The following is a 25,983-nucleotide window of genomic DNA, read 5'->3' as shown; positions in this document are numbered from 1 at the left end:
CCTTTTTTTCACAGTAAGGTAAATTTTTCTCATGCTCGTAACTTTTTATGGGTAGGACTAAACATGATGAAAGTTACATGTTTAAAATTAGCATAAAAATAAAATTCTTTTGATGTATCTATTGGTTTCAAAATTCTGTTTTTTAGAGTTTCGGCTACTATTGAGCTGGGTTGTTCCTTAATTGTATTTCATTACCACAAACTGTTTGGAAAGGACACTGGTTATTACATTTCTTCAGAAATATCTGTTGAAATGGTGCTAGGTGTCTCCCCGGATAATCCCCCCCGTACTTCCGTGTAGAATTTTGGACGTTCATTAGAAAGGAAGTTGATTGTTCTATTCACCTGTTCAATTAAGAGGGGATGTTATAGTATTGCCTATAGTAAACATAAGGCTTCAATGTATTATCATTATTTTTTCCCACAGGCACTTCATATGGAAGGATTGGTCATATAAACTTTAAAGGTGGCGTATTTGATTGCAAATGAAAAGATCTAGTCTCCATTTGAAGAATCAAAAGTGATTGGAGGGCAAGCAACTCCTGCCCCCACGCCGTTTTTCCCCAAACGATGATTGTTATTTTGTTCCAAGTAGTTCAATGATCATATGACCACTTCTCCGGGGTTGGCGACCCCCATTCCCGGTTCCGGGGCATGGGCTTTAAGTTTTGAAAGTTGCCCATTGTTACGATGTAAGATTTTTATGGGAAGGAGGAAATTTAGGATGGGGCAAATTTATTTGGAAATCGAAAATTCTTGTGCCATTTGTAAGATTCAAAAGTGATCGAAGGGCAACTTTCCCTACGCTTTTTTTCTCTCCAAATGCGTCTGATCAAATGTTGAGGTATTATTAGAAAACTATGCCTCCAGGGTTGACAACCCCTCTTCCAGCCCGTGCTCTTTGAAAAGGATCAACAATATCAGAAGTAAGGTAGCTATAGAAACAATCTCTCTTCAGACATGACTTCATTCGTTTATGCATGTGTGGCACGTTTATCCATGTGTAGCACTCCCGGCTTTATACTACAGCAAAATTGAAAAGTAACACAACATAACGTAATTGAACTATAAATACAAAAAGACCATAAGACAATGACGGTAATAATACTTTAAAATTATTCCCGTTTGGCGTTTTTTATTCGGAACACTAAAGACAGTGCTCTGTCATTTTCAATAAGAACATTAAAATTATATTTCTGTATTTCGGTCGTGACCGAATAGAAGTACTGCAAGGGTAGATTGCTAAGCATAAGTATATCAGCATAAGTATAAGTATATCAGAATTCAGCAGGTTGTTGTTGGTGAAGCTATGTCATCCTCAATTGATGTGTTAAGCGGAGTCCCCCAGGGTAGCTGCCTGGGTCCAATTTTATTTTGTTTATTTATTAATGATCTGTCTTCCTCTGTTCAGCATTCTACTGTCAAGATGTTTGCGGATGATGTAAAACTTTATCTACCAGTACGAGACCAAAACGATGTGCAACTTTTACAGGAGGATCTTGACTCTCTAACTTATTGGTGCGAATCTAATTCCATGTTCATAAACCCTTCTAAGTGTGTTGTTCTACACTATGCTCGTAAACTCCCCACCTGTGCATACTTACCAGCTGTCTGGCATACAAATCCCTTCTAACGAAATAGTGCGTGACCTTGGTGTTTACTTTGATACCCAATTGAAATTTGATAAGCATGTTTCGGAAATTGTAAAGAATGCGAATTATCGTTTATCGTCTATAAGGAGAAGCTTTAGTAGGTTCAACCTTCGTAATTTCTTACTACTATACAAATCAATGGTCCGCCCTCTTCTTGAGTATAATACTTCTGTTTGCTTTCCATTAAGTCTAACGGATGAGCATAGGATAGAAAAGGTTCAGAGAAGGGCCACTAGATTGGTCCCATACCTTCAGCGCCTTTCTTATCCGCAGAGACTTTCTAGGCTTCAACTCCCGTCGCTGAAGTTTCGTAGACGTCGCAATGACCTTGTAAATATGTTTCGTATAATTAAAGGAGTGGATGGTGTTGATCCAAATTTATTTTTTAAATTTAGCCATTATCACTCTACTCGTCAGCATGATTATAAATTATATCCCCCAAAACCACTGAAAAAAATTGGTCAATTATCTTTTGTTAGTAGAGTTGCCGGACCATGAAGGTTTGCCTTTGAAGGTTGTCGAGGCAGAGAGTGCTCGAAATTTTAAGAGTGCATTAGTAAATACGCCTTTTTATTTAGACGCTTTTGTTGTGTAGTGTCGTTTTATTTAGAAGTTTTTGCTGTTTAATTTGTCGTTGCCAATTTACTTTAGATTAGTATTATGATTTTGTGTTTTTGCGACAAGCATTAATGCTTACCGCTATTCGTAATAATAAATAAATATATGTGAACAGTAGAGAACAGTTCTATACTCTCCGTTAAAGATTTTGAAACTCATCAATCTAGACCTCTCTTCATGACTCCGCCTCTGCGTAGACGCAATGACAAATTTTTTGCGCAGTCCGACGGGCATATGCTGTGATCTGACTGAATGCTAAAAAGCACAATACAAGTATATGCCAGTAGCAAAATCTTTTTCCGAAAATGACACGCATTTCGTAGAGCATAATTAGACTCTGAGCATATACGTCAGAGCCATAGTTTCAGTTGTTACTTGGTTTTTCCATTGAAAACATTTGTCATTGCACGTGCGCGAAGGCGGGATCATGAATCTTGGGCGGTTTCAGATCTGTTTAAAAAATTTTCAATGGGGAGTATAGGACTTTTTGCTACTGTACATTACCTTTACTGTGCTAAAAAGCAACTAAAACTATTACTGTGACATGCAGAGGGAAATCCTTTTCCGAGAGCTTTAATTTTTATAATTTTTGGAGAAACTTGTCGCTACTGTTCATGTTATTTTGTTATTTACTTATGTTGTTACTGTTCATGTTATTACTTATGCTCTGCTTTGTACTAGTTGACGTTCCTCCCATAAAATCTTCCTGAATAGATTCTCCTTTCATATCTTTAATTTTGTAACGGATCATATGTCTTGCGGATACGAAAAAATTCGTGTCAATAATTAAATGCGCTTTTTCCAAACATCCCATTTGGTCGAGATGTACGAACATAAGAGCAGATTGCAAAACGTGGCCTATTTTTGGTTGCCTGTCTCTGCATGTAATCTGGTAGCTGTGGAGTATATTGGAGAACCACCTTGTTTGAGGTCTAATAGTACCCAGGCTCCATTGAGGTGAATGGAGTATTTTGGGGTGAGGTGAATGTTAGCAGAAATTGTTGAGGCTTCCAATCAAATGTGATACTATTGGACCTAATATTGCGAATAAGCCTCCACCTGTTTGAACAAGTTTTATACGTTTTACTTGAGAGACTAGCTTTTATTCTGGAATTTTAGATTGTGCTTGTGTTTACAGCACCCCTTTCTTCAAACAGTCTGACTTCTTAGATCAAGAACCGCAATATTTATACAAAGCTCGCTAATTATTATGATAGAATTTGGATCTTTAATTTCAAGAATTTATTATTTTAAATTTAGGCATTGATTTAGATAAGAACACTAAGAAAGGATAATGTTTTTTCAACTGCTCTATGATTGCAAATGAATAATTTTTTATTACGCATGGTAAATAAATGTTTCCTTCCCTGTCAAATATATCACTTATTAAATCTATCCGAAAGGACGCGACATAGAATAATTTTTGTCTTCGAAGAGACAATAAGATTTTGTGGGAAATATTTGCTTTCATATTTTCATAATTGAAGACATTGATCTAGGATTTCAAATTGAAATGAAATGCGTGATGTTCAGAGATATAGAGATAATTTCATCACAAGTTTTCTGCCATGATTTATTGCAATAGATAATGCATTTAGGGGTGCTGTTCGTGAGACAATCTGAATTTTAAATTATCTGTGAAATAAGCTGCTCAGCCCACAGACTTTTGTTCTAAAAGGCTTATTAAGCTTAAACGCGTTAATTGCTCAAAGGTCTTCATCTTTTTATATTTTAACTTTTTTAGTTTTTTAATGTGCTATACTTAACAAAATCTTCCCTGACATAGGAGATCTGTTAGAATTCGATAGACTGACTTATAAACACTGGGCAGTTTATGTTGGATGTGGCAAAAATTATGACTACGAAGTGGTTCATTTCTGTAATGTGAAATCAAGCTTCTTTTCCGGCAGTTCTGCGTCCAAGTACACTGAAGGTGAAAATACCAATGGAAATCCTGTGCAGAACGGCGTAAAATCTTCTCTTTTTCTCTCCCTCTCTCTCTCTCTCTTTCTTTTTTTCTCTCTCTCTCTCTCGCCCTCTAACCATCTCTGTTCCTCTCCCCTTTCTTTGTTTGTTTTTGAACAATATTTTAACATCTTTTTGTCATGCTGCATCTTTATGTACTGTAGATATTTACTAAAATATTTGCTTTCTTGAAATCCATATCAAAAGAAACTTTAGTCTATTTGTAACATGTGAATGTAGAAACAAGAAAGACAGATATCTTAATTTTGTCTTAAAAGTAGTGTTGGGGTTCCACCCCTTTTTCTTTTCTTTTTTTTTTCAGATAAATGACCTGTTTTCCTATTCTTAATTGCATTTGATTATGTTTGCCTATAATATAATTTTCAATTAAGCTAAACTCTCTTCGTCAAGGCAACCATTTCACAAGAGAAAAATAAGTGGATAGGACTACAATTCTGTACGAGTCACTACACGGGTTTTCTAGATTTCAGGCCATTGATTGTTAATACATGCGTGGGGCAGATTCAAATGACGAGGTTGGAAGAGCCAAGAGCTCATATGGCAACCATTTCACAAGAGAAAATTAAGTGGATTCGACTGCCATTCTGTACGAATCACTACACGGGTTGTCTAGATTTCAGGCCATTGATTGTTAATACATGCGTGGGGCAAATTCAAATGAGGGACTTGATGCATTAGATTGGCCCACGTCACACTGAGTCACACCCCATATACTAAGATTTTTTATGCGTCAAATGTTGTGTTTGAGTCCACTTTCAGAGTCTGAGTTTGAGAGTTTAGTTTCGGAGTTGATAGATATATGTTTGTTAGGACCCTTAGAAGAAATACAAGTGAGTTATTTTCTACAACCGTGTAGAATATTTCTCCCAAAACCCAGGCAGGGTATGAAAAGAATTCGCAAGAAATATCGTCATTAGTACATTGACAGGGTGGGTCCGTTTACCTTCCAAAGAGATAGCCAGAGAAATTATTGGTGACCCAGGTGTTGTCACCCTTGGCCCAGAGTTTGGCCCTTTTGATCGTTCGATCACGTTACCATTCTTAACAAAAACCGTCAGGGTTGGACCCGGATTTAATTGTGGCACTATTGAAGGTCGATACATTACAATATTGGTGGCCGCGAGGCTTTACCACTCCAATAAGTAGTGGCAACGACTAAAGGACCTATCAGGAGCACTGGTAGTAAAAGAATCTGCGTTTTCGGAAGAGATTATTTAATTTAGCCTACACAGTAGCCTGTTGTAATTACATATAAACACAATAGCTAAGAGCTCATATGGCACTTGTGACGAGGTCGGAAGAGTCAAGAGCTCATTTGGCATGAGCTCTAGTAAATTCTAAGAATCAATAAATTGATTTAAAAGGAAAATCAAAAGGCTTAATGCTGGTTGGGATTTAAAATAAGAGCTCTGAGACACAAGGTCCTTCTAAATATCAAAATTCATTAAGATCCGATCACCCAAACATAAGTTAAAAATACCTCATTTTTTTCTAAATTTTTCCTCTTCTTTCACCCCCCCCCCTCCCCAGATGGTCGATTCGGGAAAAAACTTTATCAAGTCAATTTGTGCAGGTCCCTGACACGCCTAATAATTTACAGCGTCCTAGCACATCCAGAAGCACCAAACTCACCCCCTCCTAACTCCCCCAAAGAGAGCAGATCCAGTCTGGTTACGTGAATCACGTATCTACGACATATGCTTATTCTACCGACCAACTTTCATCCCGATCTCGCCACTCTAAGCGTTTTCCAGGATTTCTGGTTTTCCCCTCCAACTCCGTTCCTAAGTTAAAAATACCTTAATTTTTCGAATTTTTCCAAATTATTATCCCCCCATTACTCCCCCAAAGAGAGCGGATCCGTTCCAATTATGTCAATCACGTATCTACAACTTGTGCTTATTCTTCCCATCAAGTTTCATCCCGATCTCTCCACTCTAAGTGTTTTCCAAGATTTCTGTTTCTCCCTTCAACCCCCTATGTCCCCGGATCCGATTCGAAATGAAAATGGAGCATCTGAGACATAAGATTTTTCTATATATCAAGTTTCATTAAGATCCGATCACCCATTCATAAGATAAAGAATTCTCAAATTTCACGTTTTCCAAGATTTTCGGTTTTCCCCTCCAACTCTCCCCAATGTCACCAGATCTGGTCGTGATTTAAAATAAGAACCCCGAAGCACAAGATCCTTCTAAATGTTAAATTTCATTAAGATCTGATCACCCGTTTGTAAGTTACAAATGCCTCATATTTTCTAATTTTTCTCAATTACCCTCTCCCAGCTCCCCCAAAGAGAGCGGATTTGGTCCGGTTGTGTCAGTCACGTATCTTAGACTTGTGTTTATTCTTCCCACCAAGTTTCATCCTGTTCTCTATACTCCAAGTTTTCCGGTCCCCCTCCCCCCAACTCCCTCCAATGACACTAGATCTGGTCGAGAATTAAAATAAGAGATCTCAGTTACGAGGTCCTTCTAATTATGAAAATTTATTAAGATCTGAACACCCCTTCGTAAGTTAAAAATACCTCATTTTTTCTAATTTTTCAGAATTAACCCTCCCCCAACTCCCCCAAAGAGAGTGGATCCGCTCCGGTTATGTCAATCACGTATTTAGGATCTGTTCTTATTTTTCCCACCAAGTTTCATCCGGATCCCTTCACTCTAAGCCTTTTGCAAGATTTTTGCCCCCCCCCCAATGACACTGGATCCGGTCGGGATTTAAAACAAGAAATTTGAGTTACAAGATCCGATTACCCGTTTGCAGGTTAAAAATACCTCATTTTTTAGAATTAACCGCCCCCCCCCAGATGGTCGAAATGGGGAAACGACTAGTTTTGATTTAATCTGGTCTGGTCCCTGATACGCCTGCCAAATTTCATCGTCCTAGTCTTTTTGGAAATGCCTAAACTAGCAAAACCGGGACAGACAGATCGACCGACAGAATTTGCGATCGCTATATGTCACTTGGTTAATACCAAGTGCTATAAAAATTTCTCAGAAGACGGAATCAGTCAAAAATATTACGAAAATCTGAATGGGCGTTGCCTAGTCTAATCGCTGAGACGTAAGAATTTATCATGAGACAAACCCGAAATTGGGACCATTCGAGAAAGTGTTTTCATGTAGGTAGATGGAAGAAGTATTTTTATGATAGCTGAATTTTGAAATAATGACGGTCAGAGATAATACAGAAACGAAACGAAGAAATATGGAACACACGGATTCAGAAAGTGAATTGAGAGAATATAACGACAGAAGGAATCAAAGTAGACCAAGCAGCAGGAGTAATAGTAACAGAATGGAATCGAGATCCAGCAGGGGATCACGAAAAAGTAGTCATGCAGATATGATGAATATATATTAAATTTGATGAAAGAAAGAAGAAGGAGAACGAAACGACGAAGAAGATAGAAACGAAAGAGAGAAAGACAAAAGAACAGTGGTAGCCGAAAGAGAGCACCAAGAATATACGAAAAAAAATACAGGATGAGATAGAACAAACGGAAAAAAATGTTAAGCACATGAAATACATCACCAGGCTCGTATTGATAAAATTGAAAAAGATTATCAGGCTTGTATGGAAATCCTTACTAAAGCTTGTGAAGCCTGTCAGGGACCGTCAATGAGTGAGAGATTATTAGACATAATTGCTAAGACGGAGAAATATACAACTTCGTTGACAAGGGGGAAGATGGTCCGACCCATAAAATAAAATTTGGAGGCTAACCAACCTTGTCTAAAAAAACTAATTGCCTGATACTACTCTTCGAAATGTTCATAATCTGGAAAAATAGGATGCGGAAGTAAAGAGGCCATATAATGTTGAAAATAAGAGGCCTGAAATTGATTTTTCAGAAAACAGAAAACTTCAGAACATTACCAAATATGAAACGGTGACAAAGTGCATATCAAGGCGAAACACTCATTGTGCCAGAGACAAATGAGAAGAAATTTATTGTACGCGCTTTTCATCGTGAAGTTCGAGAAATTTTGGTCCAATATGAAACACCAAGTGTCGGAATTCAATTCCCATTTGATGACAAATTATATGTTTCTGCGGTAAAAGTATAGAAAACTGAAAGAGAGAAAAAAGATGCAAAGCGAAACTACGAGTTAAGAATTCAATTTTTATTCAGCAACAAAGTTGATTCCTTCTACGACCAAAGCAAAGGAAAAAAAATTATGAGAAGAAAAAAAGAGATCAGGAGGTACAAAGAGGTCCAAGACCAAGTGGGAACATTACAAAACTACAGCAAAACGAAAAAGCTTAGGAGGGAGGTGAAGGTCCATGACTTATTAAGAAAACTACTGACACTCATAAAATAAAATTGAATGGACTACAACTGGTTGTGGAAAGATAGGGGGATATTGAATTTCGGGTTGAATTGGAAAAGCTTGGGAAGGAATCTGAGATTAGTCCTACCAACTCTTAACGGAAATTTGGTCTCTTTTGGAGAAGAGGGGCCACTTTGGGAGTAATGAATGATATACGATTGACTCAATAATCAACTTAGGGAAAGATTGGGGGATATTGAATTTCGGGTTGGATAGGAAAAGCTTGGGAAGGAATATGAGATTAGTCATATAAACTCTAAGTGAGATTTAGTCTCTGTTGAAGAAGAGGAGCCTCTTTGGGAGTCATAAATGCTGTACGGTTCGCTCAATAAACAACTGGTAGGCCAGCTGGGATGCTGTTCCCGAGATTTGTCCATCCGATCTGGAGTCGTTGGGTAATACTCCCTCCCAGCTCCTTCATATATTCCACCCTAACCTTTGTCCATTAACTCCATTCAAGGTTTAAACTTTTCGCGGGATTCGATAATTATTTCCTGGAAACCTTATTCATTGAGTGACGCATTCAAATTTTATCTTCAGTTGGCATCGTTCTTCACTCAACTATCCTAGGTGAGGCGACCCAGAATGAACTGATTAAGGATTTGCTCAAACTTTTAGCTGTTTTCCCTGTACCCCTATCGTTTTCAAAGGCCTTGGTAAAATTCGGCCATGGATTATTTCAAATTATGCCAAGTGGTTATTTGCATTTTTAATTGAAATGGAGCGTTGTTTCCACTTATAGAGATTAAGAGGCTAGTTTAGCTGGTTTTTCATGATGACTAGCATCATCGAATGTGTCTGAACCTGATTATACGCTTCTCTCAAATGTAAATTCATGAGAGCGAGAAAATTTTTATTTATACATGCTAAGCACGATTATTTTCTACAAATTTTGCGGGCTTAAATTTTCAAAACCACATGCAGATCCCCTTACGATCTACACCATGGCTGTTCTGCAGTGGAGACGTTTGGAGGGTGACAGATCCAGAGCCAAGCTGTGGTAGCAGCAGCACAGACGCTGGTGGAAGAAAGAAGGCAAATGGATGTTGTAAAAGTTGAAGTTCAGTGTTTATGTTTGTAAGGGTGGACCAATGTGGCACATGGGTGGTCATTTATCTTGCAAGGAGAGGTGTTGGGGTTCCACCCCTTTTTCTTTCTTTTTTCAGATAAATGACCTTTTTTTCCTTTTCTTAATCGCATTTGCTTTTATTGAAATGCTAATATATCAATGAAATATCAAATTATATATATATATATATATATATATATATATATATATATATATATATATATATATATATATATATATATATATATATATATATATATATATATATATATATATATATATATATATATATATATATATATATATATATATATATATATATATATATATATATATATATATATATATATATATATATATATATATATATATATATATATATATATATATATATATATATATATATATATATATATATATATATATATATATATATATATATATATATATATATATATATATATATATATATATATATATATATATATATATATATATAATGCTGCTCAATTTAGGGACCTAAAATGTCCATGTTCAGCAGCAAAACAACAACATATAAATGATAACTATTCATTCAAAATAAAAGAAATACGCAAAGAAAAAAAAACAAAAAAAACTGACGAAACACTATGTAATCTTTAAACGGCCATCTCTCATATTAAAAAAAAAAAAAAAAAAAAAAAGATAAATTTGTAATCAATATGATTTACAATTTATCCAGAAAATAATTTTTTATTCTTGCTTTAAATAACATAAGGTTTTCAGACCACCTAATACTCTCTGGAATTGAGTTCTAAATATCAACACCTACATGTTTAATCATAAAGCCAGATGGCTTTGTATGCCTGATTTCACTAGTCAACTGTTCAGAGTTCCTAGTAAAATGATCGTGATAATTTGAATTACATCGATAAAAATTTTTTAAAATAATGAGGAGACAATCCATTTAAAACCTGGTATACAAAAATTAAATTCTGCTGAGACTTAATAAAATCAATATTCAAAATATCTAAATCTCTAAGATAATCTCTAGTACTACCACACGCAAGATGCTCATCCAAACTTCTAATTGCCTTATTCTGCATAATCTGGACCCTTTTCACATGACTAGAAAAATTGCTTGCATACAATGAACAACCATGCGCTAAATAAGGATGAACGGTTGAATAATAAATTGCTTTAAGAACGTGTAGAGGAAAAAAATTATGAAATTTTCTTAAAATACCAACTCTGCGAGCCAATTTGACGATAAAACTTTGCAATGATGAATCCAACTAAAATTTATATCAAAATAAAATCCTAGATATCTACATTGAAAAACATGACTAATGGAAACACCTTGTAAAAGAATACTATGACAATTATTTACAACTTCACCAATACGACTAAAAATAATATAATTAGTCTTCTCAATATTCACTGCAAGAAAACTATGCTTTGTGAACTGAGATAAATTCTCCAGAGCTACATTAGTTATCTCTATAAGATCCTCGACAGATTTCCCAATCACTGTAAGCGCTGTGTCATTTGCGAATGATGTAACTACGGTATTAGGAAGGTAAAAATGCATTGTACCCACGTGTATCAGAAACAGTAAAGATCTTAATATCGAACCTTAGGGCAATAATAAAAGATTAAAATCAACGGTATCAAATGCTTTTCTAAAATCTATGAACACAGTAAGAGGGATAAGATTCCTTTCTAGGGCGCTATTAACGCACTCCATTAGATGGTACGCCTTATGAACAGTTGAATGTTTAGTTCTGAAACCAAACTGTGACTCACTTAATATTCCGATCTTGTCTGAAAATCCAAACAGCCATCGATGTACTATTTTCTCGTATATTTTTGAGAATTTTAGTAACAAGCTTATAGGTCGCCAGTTCGTCATATCTTGCTTATTGCCTGATTTGAAGAGTGGTAGGACCTTTGCTTGTTTTAGCGCGTCAGGGATTTGGCCGACTTCAGGTGACAGGTTAACGAGGTAAAGAAGACATGGTAGTAGATACACTGAAACTTCTTTGAATGCTTTCAGATTCAAACCATCAATACCAGCAGCATTTGACTTTAAATTCTTCAAAATTTTTGCTAACTCTTCAATTGACGCTTTCTCAAATTGAAAGTTATGATGTTCACCTCGATTATGTTCAAAAAGCGTGTCACTTTTCGCTGGGTCTCCGTGAGAAATGTCTTCCTTGATTCTACTTCTAATACCAGAGAAAAAAATTCACCAAACTCGTCAGCAATCTGCTGCTTATCAGTGACTGTAACACCCTCGACAGTGATAGCATTTATGAGGCCATCGTGTTTATCTGTGCCTTTAATCACGCCGTTAATGGTCTAACAAGTGCCCCGCATATCTCCTTTGTTCATTAAATTTTTCGATGTAATATTTCTTTTTTTTAGAACATCTTAACTTTATTCACTAAATTTTTTTGACGAATATATTCATTTTTACTTTCTTCAGATGACTCATTTAAACTTCTGAAGAAGCAAGCGCTACGAGCATTCATAGCTCCAACAGCTTCATCACTAATCCAGGGTTCTCGGAGGATATCTCGTTCTTTTTTCCTAGTATGTTTCAAGGCAGTTTCAAATATCGAAGTAAATATCCCAAGAAAATTGTCGATTGCACACGAGGGATCCGGTTCTTCATACACACTTCTCCCATGATATATATATATATATATATATATATATATATATATATATATATATATATATATATATATATATATATATATATATATATATATGTATATTTATATGTTTATAGACCTATTTTTACTTTAGGATCTATATGAAGTTTGGTCTGATGACCTCTGCAGGATCAACAATTCATTTGATGGAAAGTCTGCTCCATTTCCATGGTATGAGATTTACAACAGGGCAATACTTTTCAGTGTTGCTCCCGGCGAAGGTAAGGGGGTCTAATTTCACTTGAAGCAGTGTTTGTTAAAACTAATTTTTATCGTACAAGGTATTACGCAAAAGGTTTGGTGTGAGATCAGGTTGTGGTGATAATTTAAGATTTATCTTCCTTTTATATATAAATGGGTGAATATGGTCCTAATTTTGGCTTATTTGGTGTAGGCAAGGTAAATTGCAGAAGTAATAATTGAATGCAAATTTGTAGACTCAATAATCTGATAGTAACCAATAGGATTTTGGTGAAAAAATGGGCGATGTGCTTATATGGTACTCGCTAGCGAAATATTGTACAAGCCATGTTAAATGTTGCCTAGTGAAATTGTAGAATACTAGTTTTACTTTCTCTTTCTAACAACTATTCATCATAGAATAGATGTGCACTGTACACATATGAACGACTGTGCATTAAAGAACCAATTCTATATAAATATAATTTGTCTCTTGCTTAGAGATGCAATGTAAAAATCTTTAAGACAGGTCAAATTGTATTATATCATTTTAGCTTATAGTTTTGAGTGATAAGGATCCATATGGTCAAAATGCATCTGATATCTTTAGCAATGCTAGATCAGTTGGAGGAACTTGGCTTTTAGTTTTGAGAAACAAGGAGTATATCCTTAAAATGAATCTGATATCCTTATCTAAGTTAGATCATTTTGAGGAATTAGCTCTTAGTTTCAAGGAACAAGGATTATATGTCAAAATGCACCAGATATCCTTAGCAATCTTAGATCAGTTTGAGGAACTTAGTATTTAGTTTTTGAGAAACAAGGATGTATATGGTCAAAATTGATTTGGTATCCTTAGCAATCTTAGATCGGTTTGAGGAGCTTAGTATTTAGTTTTTGAGAAACAAGGATGTATATGGCCAAAATTGATTTCGTATCCTTAGCAATCTTAGATCGGTTTGAGGAACTTAGTATTTAGTTTTGAGAAACAAGGATGTGTTTGGTCAAAATGCATGTAATAACCTTAGCAGTGTTAGATCACTTTGAGGAATATATTAGAAATTGGTCTATATTAGAAACTGGGACATCTTTGCATGAGGCAGTAAATACAGGTTGAGTAAGAAGAAGGTCCCTCATATGTACACTCGAAGGGGCCCACCGGCATGTGCAGACATCCCCTGAGTTGCAAACCTTCTCCCAGTAATGGGTTAAATTGCTTGGTGGATCCTCTATAGATGAATAACTGCGACATGGCGTGAGGTCCAGATCTATGGACACCGGAGTCTGCAAAGGGATGCCTTGTCGCTTTCGGGGTATCTACAAGGCTAAGGATCTTGCAGTCAACTCCATTCCCACTTGAGGAGTGACGTCTCTCAAGGAATTTTTAGCCTAGTAAACGACATATCATCGCACAGGCAAATATGGCGGTTCTGAGGCTAGAAATAAATTACTAAAGATTATGAGCATGATTTTTGAAAAAGGGGAAATAAATCAGAAAAAATTCCAAATTAAACCACTGTATACCTTAGATGTTAAAGAAGATTTGTTTCGTGAGGAAGAAATAGTGAAAACACTTAAAGGATTAAAGAATAATAAGACTTAAGGTGCTGATAGTGTGATAAATGAGTTTCTTAAATATGGTGGCTCTGAGGTTAGGAATAAGTAACTGACTATTATGAATATGATTTTTGAAAAAGGTGAAGTACCTACCGATTTTTAGGACAACCTTTATTAAACCACTGTATAAGAAAGGTGATGAGTGAGTGTGGTAATTATCGAGGTATTAGTCTGGTCCCTGTAGGTAGCAAATTACTTAGTAATATGATACGTTTTAGACTAAGAGATGCTGTAGACAAAGTTATAAGAGAAGAACAGTGCGGTTTCGGAAAAAGTATAGGATGTGCCGACCAAATTTTTACTCTTAGGTTAATAACTCAGAAGTGCCTGAATTATCAGACACCTTTCGTCCTCAGCTTTAAAGATTATGAGCAAGCGTTCGATTCTGTTACAGACAAGTTTTAGAACTTTAGTGAAGAGCTAATCCTTGTATGGTATACTAGACAAATACCTTAAAGTGATTAGTGCTATGAACGAGGATAACAATGCTGCGGCTACGGTAGGAAATGAGGTTAGCGAATGGTTTCGTAAAGCAGGGTTGTGTCCTGTACCCCTTTGTATGGATCATTTTTATGGATTTTATCTTAAGCAGCACAGAAAAAGCAATGGGAGACCACAGAATCAAACGGGGAGCAAAAACTCTCCTGGACTTAGATTATGCTAATGATTTAAGTATCCTAGATGAATGTGTGAGCAAAATGAATGAACTTATAGAAGTTTTGTGATTTCAAGGACCTAGAATAGGTCTAAAAAGACTAAGTCACTAAGGCTGGGAATAAGTGAAGATGAAAAGGTGACGTTGGGTAACTAAACGATTGATCAGGTTGACAGCTTCACTTACCTTGGCAGTATTATTAGTATTAACAGTAAAGACGGCGGGAGTAGTGAAGATGTTAAAAACAAAGCTCAGAGTTTTTTTTCACAAAATTTTTTCACAACAATTTTGGAAGCTGCAGTGATGACAGTTGTCTAATATAGCTCTGTAGTATGGGCGCTCCGAAGAGCGGATGAAGATTTGCTAGATGTGTTCTAGATGTGTTCCAGAGAAATTGCCTATGGACGGTTGTGTGTACTCAGCTGACCGTATTTCAAACAGGAGGCTGTACAAAAGTTTAGTTCAATCCTGTTTTCTAGGGCTATAGTGAGAGAAAGGTTGATATGACTAGGGCACGTTTTGTGGATGAAGGATTTCAGATTGCCTAAGATTGGCCTTTTCGGCCAATTGTCTATGGCTTAGCCGAAAGCATTTCGTCCCCGGTTAGGGTAGGAGGATGTCTTAAAGAAATATTTGAAGAAAATGAAAATTTTCTGGGATGATGTAAAGAGGGAAGCTTGGAATAGACTGGGATTGAAAAGGAGCGTGCGTAGCTGTGTTGGTCTCAGACGGCTTGGTACTGCGGTGAGTTATTAGTAGCAATAGTAGTAGTAAATACAAAAATATTTTGGCCCCTTCTTATTATTATAGCCTAAAAAACTTTCGCTGCATCAATTCTTTTATTTATTATTATGTTTGGAATGAACGATCTAATTGCTTTGGTCTATTATGCAGTGAATTCCCATTATTTTTTTTTCCTTCCTTTAATCCATTTTTGTTAAATATAATTAACTTAGCAATATCTATTACTTATATCTATTTAACTTAGCAATACTTTGCTTCCAAGGGGTTTTAGGAATAGACTACGTTTCTTTGAGGTAAAATTTATACGACAAATTAATTTATGATATATAATTCAGCTTTGCTATTTTAAGAAAACATTTGTTTTCTTGTTACGTTTCTATGGCTTTAAATTGCTTTTTTTAATATTTTGAAATTCTTTACTCTTTTTAGGGTATAATTTTGTGACCTTCAAGCGTCATCTTGTATAGAAGCTCTTGCATCTTTCACAATCTTAATAATGTTATTTTTTTTTTCTTCTGTTCAATCTAATCTAGCAAGCTGTATCGACTGTTTATTCTGAAATCCCCAGAAGAGGTATCCTAAACTGGAATCATATTATTTTTCATACCCGTCAAAATAAAATATAAAACGCGGAGTGTATAAAAGAAATACTGGAATGAAATATTTCAGATGTATTATAAAATTATCCTAGTCCAAATATGATTTAATTTCACCACACCTTATTTGGGTTTCTTACTTTTGTTGCTATAGCTTAAAGGTGTATGTATAAAAAGACTGAGTTTCTCAATACCGTTTTCACTGGTAGTAATATCGATAACTGTCAGTATACAATGGCAATTTTCAATAAAGTTCAAGTAAGCTGGATCAAACAGTTCGTGGTAACGAACTGTAGTAAGGAGCGACCCGGCTCAATAGTAAACGAAACTCTAAATAACGGAATTTTGAGGCTAAAATATACATCAAAAGAATCGGATTTTCATGCTGATTTTAAATATATAAGCTTCATCAAATTTGGTATTTGTCATCAAAAGTTACGAGCCTGAGAAAATTTGTCTTGTTTTAGAAAATAGGGGAAAACACCCCCTAAAAGTCACACAATCTTAACAAAAATCACACCATCACATTTGGCGTATCAGAGAACCCTATAGCAAAGTTTTCAAGCTCCTATCTACAAAAATGTGGAATTTCGTATTTTTTGCCAGAAGACAAATCACGGGTGCGTGTTTATTTGTTTGTTTGTTGTTTTTTTTTTGTTTTTTTTTTCCAGGGGTCATCGTGTCGACCAAGTGGTCCTAGAATGTTGCAAGAGGGCTCATTCTAACGGAAATGAAAAGTTCTAGTGCCATTTTTAAGTGACCAAAAAAATTGGAGGGCACCTAGGCCCCCTCCCACGCTCATTTTTTCTCCAAAGTCAACAGATCAAAAGTTTGAGATAGCCATTTTGTTCCGCATAGTCAAAAACCATAATAACTATGTCTTTGGGAATGACTTACTCCCCCACAGTCCCTGGGGGAGGGGCTGCAAGTTATAAACTTCGACCAGTGTTTACATATAATAATGGTTATTGGGAAGTGTACAGTCGTTTTCAGGGGATTTTTTTTGGGGGGGGGGTGGTTGAGGGGAGGGGGCTATGTGGGAGGATCTTTCCCTGGTGAAATATGTCATGGGGGAAGAGAAATTCAATGAAAAGGGCGCAGGATTTTCTAAAATTACTATATAAAAAACAATGAAAAAATAAACATGGAAAAGTTTTTCAATTGAAAGCAAGGAGTAGCATTGAAACTTAAAACGAACAGAGATTATTACGCATATGAGGGGTTCTAAAAATACTTTTGCATAAAGAGCGAGGTATTTAGGAGGAGATAAATACTTCGCTCTTTATGCTATAGTATTTTTAGTAATTTCAACTATTTATTCTACGGCCTTTCTGATTCAGGGGTTATTCTTAAAGAATCGGCACAAAACTTACGATTTAGTGTAAAGAGCGAGGTATTAACGAGGGTACAAACCCCCCTCATATACATAATAAAAATGTAAGAATATAAAAGTTTGTTACGTAAGTTAATTCTTAAGTTACGTATATTTTTTACTAATAAAAAAATTCGTTAAAAATCAAAATTTATAGTTGCCTTTTTGTGTAACCGAAAAATTGCGTGGCAACTAGGCCTCCTTCCCCATCCCTTATTTTTCAAAATCGTCTGATCAGAACTAAGAGAAAGCCATTTAGCCAAAAAAGGAATTAAAATGTAAATTTCATTTTAATAATTTATGTGTGGAGAGCCAAAATCAAACATGTATTAGTTCAAAAACATTCAGAAATTACATTAAAAAAACTAGTTTTTCTAGCTGAAAGTAAGGAGCGACATTAAAACTTAAAACGAACAGAAATCACTCCGTATATGAAATGGGTTGTCCCCTCCGCAATCCTTCGCTCTTTACGCTAAAGTTTAACTCTTTACCACAATTCTGCTTTTTAAAACAATTAAAAGCTTTAGCATGAAGAGCGAGGGATTGCGGAGGGGACAACCCATTTCATATACGGAGTAATTTCTGTTCGTTTTAAGTTTTAATGTCGCTCCTTACTTTCAGCTAGAAAAACTAGTTTTTTTTATCTAATTTCAGTAAAGCACTAGACTATAAAATTTTTGTACACGTTGAAAAATATCACGATTCAGTTTGGTTGAGCTAGTTTTTTAAATTTATCTTGTATATTCTGCGAATAACTAATTTCGTCGTTCTCAGTTCGTTCTATTTTTTAAAGATAAACAGTGAACCTTAAAAAACTGTTTAATTAATGCAATGAGACAAAGAAGTCAATGTAATTTCTGGAAAAAAAATACATCAAATATATGTAATACTTTGTATCTTCTCTATCTCCCCCCCCCCCAAAAAAAATGTTGTATAATATAGTCTTTGAATATGGTGCTGCTTCTTGCCGCAGGAGGAACCGCACCTGAACCCATCACATCTTTAGAATTGTGTTTCCCTGGTTATATCATATTTAGAGGAATGAGAAGAAAAAGAGAAAAATTAATATTACCGTGAAACATCAAACCTAACCCATAGGTGGAATCGCACATTCGCTTGGTAGGTCTAGAGATAATGCTTTGTATGGCTCTTTAGGTGTTGTCGTGTAAACTTCATTTAGATTGCCTTACAGTCCATCGGCACTGCAATGATTACTCAAGTTTCAAACTACCGTCTTGAGAAATTCTTTTTTTTCTAATTTAGGATTTGAAGAATACAATCTTCTACAAACGAATTGTGAGCATTTTGCTCATTGGATCAGAAATCACTATGCAGAAAGCAATCAGGTGAAGGAGTTTCTTCTGAGCGTCTATGAAAAGGGGCTTTATACTGTCAGTGTAAGTCTTTTTTTGTAGAATTATGGTAAGTAACTGAGTTAGTCTGCTTTTCTCTATTAAGTTTATTAATAAGTCAGAGTAAAATACAACACTAGAGGTTATGTTTTAACGCCATGACAGCTTGATGGTGCAAGTAGCACAAGGGATGAATACTAGTAACTGAGAGTGTATGTGCCTGCTATTTGTTGTTCCACACAAATGAGAGTTATGGATTCAATTTTTTCATGAGCTTTTCCTATGGTTGGTTGAGATTTTCTTTCTTTTTATACCTATAGTCAGGACACCGGATTTTTAAAGATATCTGATATGCCGCTATTCATTTACCTCATTCCAAAACCTTGAGGTTTTAAATGGTCGTTGAACCTTCTTTTGAAGGAATCAACAAGGGGGCCTTGCAGGAATTATATCCCCAGGAAGACGATTCCAGATGGAAGCACCACGCCGTATGCAGCTGTTCTGTTGCTATTGGTTTTGTGTTACTTTTTTGGTTATACCTACCGTTTTGTTTCTAGCTTCTAATTCTTCAAAGCTTCTAAGAGGTATCAATCGAAAGGTGATTCGAACTCAAAAAGAACTAAAACTAAAAAACAACTAAAATTGAAATCGAACAGAAATTGTCTCGAATAAATGTGGGACTTCTCCCTCCTTCTACTCCCTTTACATTGGAATGTCGTTGGGACCTAACCAATGTCACTTCAGCTTAGATAGTTAAGATGATTTGAACTAATGTACATTGTATGAGTGAATATTTAAGTGACATCACTACCTTTATTAAGATACAATTATCGGAAATCATTGTTGACTAAATCTGCATTTCCTGTTGGTTTACACGGGGAAAGAATAGGTTAGGGATGTTGTGCCAGTAGACATGTATGATTATACACTAAAAGGCTGAACATAAAAAGAACTCCTGTAATATAAAAAAAATTGAAATGAAATTAAGATTGAGCAGAAATTGTCACAAAAAATGTGGGACTTCTTCTTTCTTTTAGCTCTCTTTACTTATGAATGTCGTTGTGTCCCGACTATTGTCACTTCAACTTAGATAGTTTCAGGTATCTATTGTATGTTAATATAAAAAAAGCTTATTATTATCTCTAGACTTTCTATGTTTTAGTTAAAAAATAAAAAAAAAAAACTGTAAATTATGTCCTGTTTTCAAAGAACAAAGGCAAATAAATTACCGCCGTAAGTTTATATTACTTGTACTTGTAGCAGGGTTCAAGCATTTCAACTCTCCCTGGTGTCTTATAGCTTCGTTATTGCGGTATGCTAAAAGCCTCGGTTGTCCGTGAGTGCCTCTTTTAATTCGAGTTAAGACTTGTCCCATCTTTGATCATTCTTCTTGAAGCCCCAGTTGGGTCTAGGTCTGCTTTGATGTAGGTGAGCCACGTTTTCTTTGGTCCTCTGTGTCGTTTTTTCCATCCTGGGTAATGCGTGCTTCATAGGGCTTAATTGACAAAGGTGTGTTGTGGGCGGCAAAGGGCATGGTCGAATCATCGGAGTCTTCCTTGTTTGATTATAGTACCCAAATTATAATGTTGACGGGAAATTTTGAGGAGTACTGGCTGGATCATGGATTTAGGTGCCAATTATTCCCCTCTGACATGAGTCTTTGAGTGGGCTGAGAGCTTGTATTTCGATGCTTTTAGAGCCCATTTCCCACAGCCGTATAGTAGGACAGACCAAACGAGGGTCTTATATATCCTTATTTTTGTCTTTAAAAGGTCTTATTCTAGTTCAATAGAGAGTGGTTTAGCTTTTTCAAGTCTCTAGCTGTTGATTCAATTCCTGACTGAATTTTTTGATGTTCAGTGAGTTCGGTTCAATCAAGACCTCAAAAATACTGACATGTCATCCACAAAAATTTTTGAAACACAGAAACTTGGTCGGTAAACGCAGCAGTTTTATCAACTCCTCCCGTGATTTTACAGATGGTGCCACAATTTTCCATTTGGTTAAATAGACAGCATTAGAATAGTGAAATGATAAGTACCAAATTTGAATCTCGGTTGGTAAATGCAGTGGTTTTACCGACTTGTACAGTGATTTTACGTATTGTATTTAAAATGGACATTATGCTAATTTTTGACAGAATCGGTCTGTAAAAATGACCAGTCAGTCGTTAAAATCTCTTGCTCCCCCCCCCCTAAACATTTGGCTAGTTACGACCCTGAGTATAGGTACTTGAATTTCAGTATATCGTCTACTGGCGACTGTTCTAGTAAACTTAGGGGGAGGGGTCTTGAGATGATTTACTAGACACTATGACTTTTGTTCGTGAGGAGCTAATCTTCAGGTCCACGAGTGGATTCTTCAGCAACTATTGATAGCATCGATTGGGCTTCTAAATGAAATTCAGTTTTGATTCAGATTAATGGTACACCAACTCGCAAAAGTTGTAAACCCCTCATCGCTAAAGATGATTGTAGTCTGACAGCCGATTATTACTTACAAGTCCCCTACTTGTCTTACCACTGGAACCAAATTGGTCTTACCATCAAATATACGGGAAAGAAATAATAGGTACATCAACCAGCAGAAGTTACGAACCCCTCATTGTCAAAGATGATTATGAGCTAACAGCTGACTGTCGCTTAAAACTCCCATATATGTCTCACAATTGGTATCGGCCTATTTTTGGTTTCAGTGTGTACCTTACTACTGAAGTTGTCAACCCCTTTAAACTTTCAAACTGGTACATTTATTCTGATCAGCTTATCAAAACCTATCGACTGCCGTCAAAAAACCTATGTCTTAGTTCAAAAGTTGACTTTTTTGCCTTAGGCCAAGCTTCTAATATTATCACCTAGAAAGAAGAAAAGGATAAACTCTAATTTCTTTAGCAATGAGAGAACTTTTAAAGTTTAAAAGATACACCATTTCTGTGTCGGCCTATTTTTAGTTTCAGTGTGTACCTTACTACTGAAGTTATCAACCCCCCCTTTAAACTTTCAACCTGACATATCTAATAAAGGAATTTTTCTACCAAAAAATAGATGACATGTACTTTGAATTTTTTGCCATAGGCCAAGTTTCTAACGTCATCACTTAGAAAGGAACAAAGGATAAACTCTAATTTCTTTAGCAATGTTAGAACTGTTAAAGTTTAAGAGGCACATCTGATACCTGTTCTCTACCGCAATCCCAAGTGCAAAAAGCCGAATGATAAGCTCAGCTCAAATCACGAACAGAAATGGGTAGAAACAATAGATTTTTGGCCCCAGGCAAGAGTTCTACGAAGCTTTCCAAATTGCCAAGTCACATTCATCAATCTGGCTTAAGGTGTACACTTCCCTTAAAAACTGAAGAGGTTAAATCCTTACCACTTTCTAGGAATAAGCTGAAATCGGGGTGCTAGAAAAAAAAGTGTTGCAACACAGTAAGTGGTGAGACAATGTGCATACCTGTCGGACCCCAAAATCAATTTAGAACATCGAGGAGAGCTTCCCACTGATCTGAATTTGTGCTTGTGTACGTTGATAGTATACTTGAAGAAGTCTAACTATCTTGTCTGGTACTCCATCCTCTGTTATGGTCTTCCAGATTCTATCTCTTAGAAAAAGAGTCGAAAGCTGTTATAAAATCCATGAATGCAGATACGGTCGGTTTCTGTCGTTTTGTCCTATGTTCAAGGATTTATCTTATGAATAGTAGTTGGTCGACTATTCCCATGCCTAGATGGAACCCTGCTTGACTGGGCCTTGTCGTCATGTTGCGCTGGACACGAAAGTGATTGGGCAGCACTATGGCGAATTTCTTAGCAGTAATGCAGATGAGGGAGATCCCACAATAATTGATTACCACGGTAATCGTTGCATTTTTCTTTTTTCTTTTTTTTTTGAAAACCTGAAGGATGACAGCGTCTTCCCAATCCTGTGAATCCAAGTCTTCTTCTCATCGGGTTAGTTTATGGAACCTGCTGACAAGTGCTGTCTAATCTCTGATGTACTTGTAAAATACCGGGATAGTATCGGGACCAGGGACTTTATTAATGTTCAAGCAGTTAATGGCTTGTTGGTTTTCATCCAACGTGGGGGGGATCCAAATTAATGTCTTTATAGATACTGCTGGAGGGTTTTGGTTTCCGTAGGTCATCATGGCTGCGGCGTGGATCATGGCTAAGTTGATTATGATATATTGTTATGGAAAGTTGGTATTGGTTGAGTAGTCCGTCGAAGTGCTCCTTTCACGTATTAATTCGGATTTTCTCGAGAGTAACTTGCTGTTTTAATCTTTGATGGAGGTACTATTATGTTTTACTGATTTACTCCTAATTTATTTGAGGAGCTGATACATCTTCCAGGTGTTGGATCTGGAGGTAGTGTCTTCCATATCTTCGGCAATTTTCTTCCGCTATTGATTCTTGTCATTCTTAGCTGACTAGCGGAATTCACTTCTCAGGTGCATGAACAACTGCAATTTTCTGTCTGTTTTTTTTTTTTAGCTCAGCCAGTTGGATTGGGTTGTTGACACCCACTTTTCTGGTAGTCTTTTGCGTTACCGTATTGCACCTTCTGTGACCTCGTGTATTGTATTGCGTATGGCCACCTACTCTTCTTCCGAGCTGGGAGTTTGCTCGACGGTCATTTGCACTGTAGAACTTCAAAGCGATTGGAGATCTCTGGGTTCCTGTCGTATATTAGGATCATCGAATCGGTTGGTGTAAAATTTTTGTGGAGGTTACGTCTTGGGGTGTGATACTAGTCGCAACTTTAGGTCTAGATTGACTAGGAGATGATTTGGCCCATGTGTTGAACCAGTATCTGCTCCAATGTAAAATTTACTGTTCATAGTCATCGATTTCCAACGGCGGGACGTAAGGATGTAATCAATCTGGCTCTTCGCTTTACCACATCTTGAACGCCACGTGGCTGCATGGCTGGGACTCTGTCATGACAAACAGAACCATTTGTCATGACAAGCGGAAAAAGCCTTGATCCCCTGCTACATCTGTTTTCAAAACCAAGCTGGCTAATGGCAGACTCAACACTGGACACTTTTCTTTTGATTCTGGCCTTAAAGTTGCCTCCAATCAATGTGAGATCTGATTTCAGGACCTTCTTAATTATAAAAGTTAGAAGCTCGTAAAAAAGTTCTGTTTCACTCTCTGGTGCGTCTCTGGTTAGAGCATAATAACTGATATGTTGAATAGGTGGCCTTTGAATCGTGCTCTTGTTAACCTGTGTTAGATAAGTTACCACTCGAGAAGTGTCCTCAATGCGAGAGGGCTTAAGATAATTCCCACTCTACCATACGCAGATCTATCAAGGACTCACAATTGAAAAAAATTAATGAGAAGTTCTAATCTCTGTACCTTCCGCAATGCCGTTGGTTCGAGTTTCTGAAACGCATATGATGTCTATATTGTAACGTGAAAATTTCCCAGCGATGAAAGACTGGGTTGTCAGGTATTTCGTTGAACAAACGTTCGTGCACCCTACACTGAGAGGTTTTCTATGGTTCCGAAGGAGTAACTCGGCTTGCCGATTTTCGGAGAAGGCGTCAATGAAACCTTCCACGCATCGCTTGCTGGGAGTTCCGTAGTATGGGTTGGAATATTCACACTTACTTGAATTTGGACGTTTCATGCTAATATATCGAGCCGTTCAGGTCTCCACTCCCTGACGGTATCCTCTGTGGTCTAGGCAGAATTTGGATAAGAAGTTCTGGCCGTTTTCACTTGACTACCACGATGAGCAGACCGCAGTTGGATTTTGCTCATGTTTAATAATGGACAAAAGACTAGACTAACCTGATGAGGGGGACCTCACCTCCCGAGCCATCAGGACTATCCAGTTTATTTAAACTCAACCTAGTTCATAGGAGCTTTAATCAAGGATTATACAAGATTTAAAATTTATAAGATAGTATAATATATAGGAAAGATGAGCAAGTATATAAGATAAAGATAAGATTCGTGTCCAAAAAGTTAACATAATATAGCGTAAAGCAGTACCAATAAGCTCACCTCTCAGACAAAAAAAAGCAACTTCAATAGTACCTCCTAATTAAGTATCCATGGCCAGGAAAGAACAGAGAAAAAATGACAACTAATAAACCGGTAAAACTACAATGTTCTAATTCTGCTAGTATGTTAGGTACAAATAAAATTGAAAAACCGGTCGTCTACCTCAAAAATCCGCTGACGAACAGCCTAGACAGAGGGATCGTAGCAGGATATTTAACGAAAAATATTGTAATTTGGGTGAACAGGAAGGCATCTGCTGGGCTTAAATCAGGAACATGGGTAGGATGTGGTAAACTTATCACTTTTCTGGGCCAGGTTGACGCTTTATTGAAAACAATGTTGCTCTTACCATTATCATGGTGAATCTTTTGTTTATACACAATCCCTCGTTGTTCTCTCTTCTCATTTCTGTGCAGTCGCCCAAGGGCATCCCTTTAGTGAGTGATATTGACAATTTGCACTTAAGGTACATCACATCCTAGGGTTCTCAAGTAAGACAGTGAACATGGGTTTCACCGCTGGATTTGCTCTTCTTGATTTAATGGGGTAAGGACGTGTCTTTATGTGCAACTTGGAATAGTGGTGTATGTTCTCAGGGTCGTTTTGGGAGAGTATTGTTTCGTCCTCATTTATTTTGCCATCTAAAAAGTCTGCTTTGTCTTCAGTAGCCTCTACCATTTCAGAGTAGACGTTAATTCGTTGTCTGTGCTTTCCGTCATAATATCTATTTTGAAAAATTTTCTCTGGTTCTAATTTTCTTTTGAATTTTTTTGCACTGTGGACTTGCATATGTTAAGTTCTTTTGTTGATCGTAGACTTGAAGCTGGACTTTAAGAGTTCTTAGACAGTTTTATATGTTTTTGCCCCAAGAACTCGTCGATGGACTTCTATGCGGATCATTGTCCTCGAATGTTCTGGACTGCTTCACGGGGGACAGTCTCATTCTTCTTTGAACAAACTTCGTTCATAAACAGCATAAACCAGGATTGAATGATGGAGAACTTTACAGGGATCGATTTCTTCTTACAGTTACAAGTCAATTTTAGTTATTTTAAATCACTAATTAGTTGTTTACTTCATGTAATTTAAAC

The 25,983-nt window shown here is 36.5% G+C and overlaps 1 protein-coding gene across 2 annotated transcripts in view; it reads left to right on the top strand.

The window, feature by feature from the left end:
* LOC136024879 (phospholipase A and acyltransferase 3-like) overlaps window positions 1-25,983 on the top strand; it is a 57,180-nt gene that overhangs the window by 30,208 nt on the left and 989 nt on the right. Inside the window, exons 3-5 of one of the 2 annotated variants that reach the window (XM_065700407.1) lie at window positions 4,056-4,237; window positions 12,455-12,581; window positions 18,788-18,921. In XM_065700407.1, coding sequence (XP_065556479.1) covers window positions 4,056-4,237; window positions 12,455-12,581; window positions 18,788-18,921 — 443 coding nt within the window. Of the gene's footprint in view, window positions 1-4,055; window positions 4,238-12,454; window positions 12,582-18,787; window positions 18,947-25,983 lie in introns of both variants that reach the window. The other variant, XM_065700408.1, reaches the window with a different exon arrangement.

This window comes from Artemia franciscana, chromosome 3 (genome assembly GCF_032884065.1).
Source record: "Artemia franciscana chromosome 3, ASM3288406v1, whole genome shotgun sequence".
NCBI classification, from domain to species: Eukaryota; Metazoa; Arthropoda; class Branchiopoda; order Anostraca; family Artemiidae; genus Artemia; species Artemia franciscana.
This window is presented reverse-complemented; position numbering and strand designations above follow the sequence as displayed.